General features: G+C 43.7%; 1 protein-coding gene across 1 annotated transcript; it reads left to right on the top strand.

Annotated features, from left to right (window-relative positions):
- Positions 1-5,589: 5,589 nt before the first annotated feature.
- Positions 5,590-6,692, top strand: LOC308671867 (chemerin-like receptor 1; the record flags this gene model as incomplete). The annotated part of the gene is made up of 1 exon (XM_081334350.1): positions 5,590-6,692. The coding sequence occupies exon 1, from the start codon at positions 5,628-5,630 to the stop codon at positions 6,690-6,692; it is 1,065 nt and encodes a 354-aa protein (XP_081190476.1). The 5' UTR covers positions 5,590-5,627.
- Between the last annotated feature and the right edge of the window lie 1,337 nt (positions 6,693-8,029).

Genomic DNA, 8,029 nt, shown 5'->3' on the forward strand with positions numbered 1-8,029 from the left:
ATTGCACCATGTGTTCTTTGTATTGTTTGGAATGTATGGGTTGACAAATTCAGTAGGGATCATGACATGTTTGCAGATTTCAGTAGAGGAGAATAACTGGGAGCTCAAGGCTGAACTGAGGTTTTCTTGTGCTTAATTGTTGGCTTGCAGAAATTGCATTGCCCAACATTAGTCACACTGATGATGGTGTTACCTAGTTGGGTAATGTAATGTCTCCAAGCCACCAGACAAAGTCAGAGAACACCGAGAATTCAACTCTTGGCAAATTTGCATGACCAAAGCTTTACAGCTGCTGCATTGCACAACATTTGGGGGTTTATTTTATTTTTTTGCTCCCCACATCCTCCAGGTCCAAAAACATTTCCGTGTGTTGGGTTAGAACAATATTGTTTGAGGATGAGTCATCTGCCATCACCTTTCCCTCCCGCTCTTTCCTTGGTGAACATTCAGCTGGGAATGTTAACATAACGGCTAGCGGTTCTCTGTTTATCCTACCGCTTTCAAATGCCTGGAAATGTTTTAGGTTCAGCAATTTGATTTGTCTAGTGAGTTGTTTTTTTTTTTACCTCCTTTCCTTGAGTTTATTTTCTTAATGATTTATTTTCTTCAGTGAAAACAATTTGAGCCACAACGGTCATAATCCACTAAACGCAAATGCTTCTTCATTCTTGGAGAACTTGAAGTTGTCACATTTGTGGCTTGCGGTCAAAAGTATTCCGAGCTTGTGGACTCCCTTAATTGCTTTGTTTGCGAATAGCAACTTCAAGTTTGGCAAACAGCCTCTGGTCTAACCACCAGGCTCCACAGTCTTCTTTAGGACTGTAAGTGGGAACTTGGGAACAATTGCTTTTCCAGGAGACTGAAATCCTCCCATTTTAACATTTTCTTTCTTTCCTTTAAAATTTAGATTGGGAATGGACATGGCCAGGATCTGTACCATGAGAAATAATAAGCAATTGTTTGAAAAGTGCTTTTTTTCCTGATTGTAGAAGGAACTGCAACAATGGTCTTGCTTTTAAACTTCCCCCAACTTGACTTGGGTCTTCCGTGAAAAGAATTTCCATTTTTTTTAGATTATAGATCTGCATCCCTGGATGGTAAAACTGAATGCTGTCATGTACAGAGAACCAACTGAACATGCCAAGTGTATCTAAAATGGGATTGTTTGTGAGCCCAAATATCTCTGGAAACCACACAGCCATTATCTTTACATTTTATATAAATTATATAGCAAAATTATATTTTGATTTTTACATGGCCCAGGTGATTAACAAAGGTAAAGACTTTCCCTGTCCAGTCATGTCCGATTCTAGGACACCGTGCTCATCTCCGTTTCTTGGCCAAGGGAGCCAGTGTTGTCCGAAGACAATTTCTGTGGTCATGTGGCCAGTGTGGCTATGTGCCAAAAGCCCATAGAGCGCTGTTCCCTTCCCATCAAAGTGGTACCTATTGATCTACTTGCATCTGCATGCTTTCAAACTGCTAGGAAGACCTAAATCTTGGTGGTCTCAAAGATGCTTTTTCGAAAGGCAACTGGACTGTTTTTTCCCCCTGAGGAAGAAGAACAAGACGCTTTTTGCTTCTCACCCAAAAAGCTTGGACTGAAGTCAGAACTGAAGAAGCTTAATCATAATCATAATCACAATAGTAAAGTTGGAAGGGACCTTGGAGGTCATCTAGTCCAACCCCCTGCTCAGGCAGGAAACCCTATACCATTTCAGGCAAATGGCTGTCCAATCTCTTCTTAAAAACTTCCAGTCTTGGAGCATTCACCGCTTCTGGAGGCAAGTTGTTCCACTGGTTAATTGTTCTAACTGTCAGGAAGTTTCTCCTCAGTTCCAGGTTGCTTCTCTCCTTGACTAGTTTCCATCCGTTGCTTCTTGTCCTGCTTTCAGGGGCTTTGGAGAATAGCTTGACTTCTTCGATGAGAAGCAAAACATCTTGTTCTTCTTCCTCAGGGAAAAAAACAGTCCAGTTGCCTTTTGAAAAAGCAGCTATGACCGGGATGACTGAAAAATCTCCACAGACTATGTAAATGCTGGGAGGTGGCCACAGAAAAATTACTTCCTGGTGGTAACCTGTTCTCTCTTGAACACACTTTCTTCTCTGGAATAATTTAATCTGTTTGGATATCATTGCCTCTGGCTGGCAAATGAGACTTTCTGAGTCCAGCATGATGTGTGGGCAATGAACGCTGATACAGCATGCTCCTTGTTGGGCCAAGGGTTAAAGAATTAAACCTGCCCACAGCCTCTCTGCCAACTCTTTGCAGGCAATCCCAAAATGAGCAACTGTCTGTGGACAGTGGCTGTTCCTTCTAGCCACACATCCGGAGTCTTCATGTCCTAAGAAATGCACACAACCAACCTGTGTATCTCCCTACTTCACAATAAGTTTTCAAGCCATCGGAGGGCACAACGGATTCCTTGGAATTAGAGGTTCAGAGAGTGAAGAAGCCAGGAAAGGATCAGACACTTGAGAAGACCCCCAGCTGCTGCGAGGTAAGACTCTCTTCTCACAGCATTGCCACTCAGCAAGGATTTATATCGGTGATTCTGTTTATCTTGCTTTTCTCAGATCTGGAGAAAGGAAGCAGCTTTGTTTTAACTTCCATATTAACTCTGCAGGTTAGGCTTGGTTAAGAACACTAGAGGCAAAGAGGATTCACTGAATATTCTAGCCCGGTGGGGATTTGAGCCTCAGTTTTCTGGTCTGAACTTCCAGATACAGTATGTTTTTATTTCTGCAACAAGCGAGCAGGCTGTTCATGGATGCCAATGTCCATATGTTAATTCTGTGAGCAAAGGTGGAAGAAACCAAAAGAATGCAGAGTTTTGAAAAATTAAACCTTCTGCGGAAGGAAAATAGGAGGTTAGGAAAGGCACAAGGCTTTAATCCAGTGTTACATATAATAATTAAGATGGGGGAAAAAAAATCAGCCAGGAATAGAACGCGACCGCAATAAATGCTGCACAGGTCCCTTGTTCTGTGGTAGTTATTGCACTGGAATAGTGTCCCTCAACCTGTGCAATTTTAAGAATGCTGGGAGTTGAAGTCCATATGTCTTAAGGTGGCTAAGGCTTACTTTTTATTTTAGCTGTCTTTTGTGTTTTATTTGTTACCTCACCTTTATTACTTTTGTTATAAATTTTTGTTATAAATAATGAAATACATACATAATACTCCTCACTCCTATTTTCCCCAACAACAATCTGTGAGGTGAGTTGGCCTGGCTTTCACGCCTAAGGTGGAACTAGAACTCCCAGTCTCCTAGTGATTGGCCCAAATCAAATCCCCCTGCCAGCTTTCATGCCTGAGGCAGGTCTAGAACTCATTGTCTCCTGGTTGCCTTAACCACTACACCAAACTGCAAGCTGGCACGAGGAATTTGGGGAGTTTACACAACTTAAAGTTACCAACTTTGGAAAACGACTGCTCTAAAAGAATTCTGGGCAGTGACGTCCACACATCTTGAAGTTGCCAAAGACTGTTTTAAATACTGAACTTGGATTAATAACACCTATAGTAGTTGTGGTGTTCACATAGCACATTGCCTCTCCTCCCCACACTGGACCACATCCTCACTTAGTGTGATGGTCTGGAGTGTCGAACAAGTAAAGATAATGGCTGACTGTCCCACCAGCAGCCAACCCCATGTTAGGTTAGCCTATCATGTATGAACCCAGCCTTTTATCATTTATTTAATTGGTTTCAGAAAGAGTTTTCAGTTCATCTGAAATAATAAGCTTTTAGGTGTGAAAGCAGTTATGCCATTGTGATTATTCCAAGAGCAATAAATCTCTGGGAAATTTAACAATATAAAATAGTTTTTAACTAAATTTTAGTTACAGGGTCCAAAAGAAATGGTTAATTCCTGGAGCACTCTTGTTCTGAAAGGACAACTGGTTGCAAAGCAGGAATACCACATTCAGTTTCATTGGAAGGGTCAAATAGATGCTAGAGGGATGAATTATTGGTTTGCAAAAGTTAAAATGCACTACACACACTCCGGCATTACCTCTAGATTAAAAGGATGTTGCTTTGCTGCCATCTTGTGATTCAATATCGCACGCCAAGACTCCTACTGCTGTGTTTAAGCTCTTTTCCATAAATCCCTATCAGCAAAGCATTCTGGAATGTGGGAAATCTCTCCGTTTTTACTGCAGATGTTTAAGGAATATTGCCATTAGTATCCAAACATTCAAAGTGCCCTAACAGTATGCTGATGATACCCAACTTTTCCTTTCGACCCCAAACCACCCCAGTGATGCCCTCAACGTGATGTCCCGTTGCCTGGAGGCGGTTCGGGTCTGGATGGGGAGGAACAGACTTCAACTCAACCCTGACAAGACTGAGTGGCTTTGCATATCTTCATCCCGGGTTTATTCGGATATTCCACCTTTGGCTATGGGGGGTGAACTATTACCCCCCGTAGATAGGGCTCGCAACTTGGGAGTCCTCCTAGATTCACGGCTCACCTTGGAAGACCATATAGGAGCTGTGACTAGGGGGGCTTTCGCCCAGGTTCGCCTGGTGCGCCAGTTGCGGCCCTATCTTAGCCGGGATGATTTATGCACAGTCACTCATGCGCTCGTGGCCTCTCGTCTGGACTACTGCAACGCTCTCTACATGGGGCTGCCCTTGAGGACCACCCGGAAGCTCCAACTGGTACAGAATGCAGCCGCGAGAGTTGTGTTGGGAGTCTCCCGATACTCCCACGTTACACCTCTGCTCCGTGAGCTGCATTGATTGCCAGTTGCCTTCCAGGTGAGATTCAAGGTACTGGTAATGGTGTTCAAAGCCCTCCATGGCATGGGGCCGGAGTACCTTAGGGAACATCTGCTGCCGGCATCAAGCTCCCTGCGCCTTGTGTGCGTTCCCACAGAGAGGGCCTCCTCAGGGTGCCACCGATCAGAGAATGTCGATTGGTGGCCCCCAGGGGGAGATCCTTCTTTGTGGGCGCTCCGGAGCTGTGGAATCAGCTACCGGTAGAGCTCCGGATGGCGCCCGATCTTCGCTCTTTTCGACGCGATCTCAAGACGTTTTTGTTTGTACAAGCCGGCCTAGCCTGATGGGGATTGGTGGGGTTTTTTATTTTTTGTATTCTTAATTTGATCTTTGGGGTTTTATAATTGTATATTAATTGTTTTAACTTGGGCAATCATTTAATCTCTTTTTAATGTTTGTATTTTGTATTTTACTTTTGCCCTGTGAACCGCCCTGAGTCCTCAGGGAGAAGGGCGGTATAGAAATATTATTAAATTAAATTAAATTAAATTAAACAACTCTGTGGGATGGGTTTGACTGAGAGTGACTGATCCAAAGTCACCCTACCAATTTTCATGCCTAAGGCGGGACTAGAACTCACAATCTCCTGATGATTGGCCCAAAGTCACCCAGTTGACTTTCATGCCTAAGATGGGACTAGAACTCACCATCTGCTGGTTTCTAGCCTGGTGATATAAAACAAAATATAAAATCTTATTTTATAACAGGATCCTGGGGTAGTTCCATAGCTATAAAACGTGGTCAAACAGCCACAGCTCCATTTTGCGTCAACTTTGTGAAGTAATATTTCCATCCTCAACCATTTCCTATTTCCTTCCAACAGATTCTTTTCTACCAAAATGGCTGCCAACTCCACGTCTCCAGAAAACCTTTATGAAGATTACGAGGACTATCCTGATTTGGAGGAGAATGCAAGCCTCCGCAACTCAATGCACATACTCTCCATGGTGATCTACAGCATAGCCTTCTTGTTAGGGGTGACTGGAAACAGCCTGGTCATTTTTATCACTGGCTTCCATATGAAGAGGACCGTGAATGCTGTCTGGTTCCTCAACTTGGCCATTGCTGATTTGGTCTTTACTTTTTTCCTTCCGTTGAGCGTGGCCTACATAGCCCTGGGCTTCCATTGGCCCTTTGGGAAGCTGCTGTGTAAACTCATCAGCACAGTGGCCTTCCTCAACATGTTCGCCAGTGTTTTTCTCCTCACCATCATCAGCATGGACCGCTGTGTCTCTGTAATGTGCCCCGTCTGGGCCCAGAACCATCGGACACCTCAACTGGCTTCTCTGGTGGCCCTGGGCATTTGGTTAGCCGCCTTGGCCCTCAGTTCCCCTTATTTTGTCTTCCGGGATCTTAAAGGTCCTCCTGTGGAAGAGAACATCACTCACTGTTACAACAACTTTGCCTTATCAGACAGTTTCCAGTCAGAGGAGGTGGTTAAGCTGGGAGAGTATCGTGCTCAAGCTTTGGTGATGACCCGTTTTGTGGCTGGATTCTTAGTGCCATTCGTCATCATTCTTTTTTGCTACGGCATTATCACAGTCAGGCTGAAGGGGACTCGGCTCACCCGCTCAACCAGGCCCTTCAAGATCATGGTGGCCGTGGTTGTGGCCTTCTTCATCTGCTGGTTCCCTTATCATGTCTTTTCCTTCTTGGAGATGTCCGCTGCCGGGGTAACACCTGGACTACAGACCTTTCTGATGGTGGGAATACCCTTGGCTTCAAGCCTGGCTTATCTCAACAGCTGCCTGAACCCTTTCCTGTATGTCTTTGTGGGACAGGACTTCAGGGAGAAGCTACGAACGTCTATTTTGGCTGCTCTTGAGAGTGCTTTCAGTGAGACCACAGGGCAGACCTTAACCAAGAGCAAATCCAGCGTGGAGGTAGAGTGTCACACCCTTTAAAGAAGAACTTCAAGCTTGTAGGGCTTCTCCATCTCTCTTGCTGATTTCGGGGATCCACTAATCAAAGATAACTGTATGATCATGGTTTTGGATTGTGGCGTGTTTGCAAAACGAAGGGATTGAAACATCCCATTCTGAATCTCTAATAGGAGTTCCAGTTCTAGATATATAGGGATAAAACTGGTCATTCGTACCTATAGGATGTATACATACAACACTATACCATGTAGCTACAAACAACCATGACTTAGTATAAGATAGATTTGTATTATCTGATTGATGGATAAATTGACTGATGACGTACCATCAAGTTGCTGTCCTCTCCTAGCAACCACACAGATAGATCTCCTTTGTGATGATCTGTCCTGGTCCTTCAGGTCTTCCAACAGTGCACCCACCACCAGTGAGTCCATCTCCCTCACTGTGGGTCATCTTCGGCTCTTTCCTTCCGCATTGCTCAGCATCATGGACTTCTCCAAGGAGTTAGCTTTTTGCATGGTTATTGTAAAATACAATAATTTCAGCCTGGTTATTTATGTCTTGAATGAGAACCCTGGGTTGATTTGTTCTGTGGATCCACATTTGGTTTATTGTCTTGGCTACCCACGGTATTCTCAGCTGTCTTCTCCAACACCAAAGTTCCAAAGATAGATCTTCCCATCCTATTTCTTCAAATGCCATTGTTCGCTTCCATAGCGTGTCACAGGGAAAACACGGCCAGCATCATTTTGGCCTTTGTCAGAATGCCACCTGAATATCTTTTGCAAAGATTTCTTTGCTACCTTATCAAACGCTAGTTTGCGATGTGTTTCTTGACTTCTGACTCTTTTGCTAATGTGAGTTGATTTTGAAAGGTGGAAGGGATCCATAACTTCAGGATCTTCCTTGTTAATGGTGAGGCTCGTTGCTGTATCTATTGTTATCTCAAAGGTGCTTTTCCAAAAGGCAACTTGGACTGTTGTTTTTTTCTTGAGGAAGATGCTTTGATCCTCAAACTAGAAGCTTCTTCAGTTAAGACTCAGGAAGCTTCTGGGATGGTGAAACATCTCCCTCAAGGAAAAAGAGTGCCTTTTGAAAAAGCACCTTTAAGATAACCATGAGCTGGATGACTGAGAATCTCCATAGACATGTATCTATTATTCTTAGTTCAGTTTTCTTCCTGTTTAATCTTAGCCTCATTTTTAACCTCTCCTCCTTTTGACTTTTATGACAAGAGCTTGCAGATCATACGGTTTCTCAGTTACCAGAATAAGGCCGTCAGCGTAGTGCAGATTGTTGCTGCTTCTACAGTTTTTTAAAAACCACCCTTCCAGTAAAGCCACCTTCAATATATATTT

The sequence above is a fragment of the Vipera berus genome, assembly GCF_964194415.1.
Source record: "Vipera berus genome assembly, chromosome: 9".
Classification (NCBI taxonomy): Eukaryota; Metazoa; Chordata; class Lepidosauria; order Squamata; family Viperidae; genus Vipera; species Vipera berus.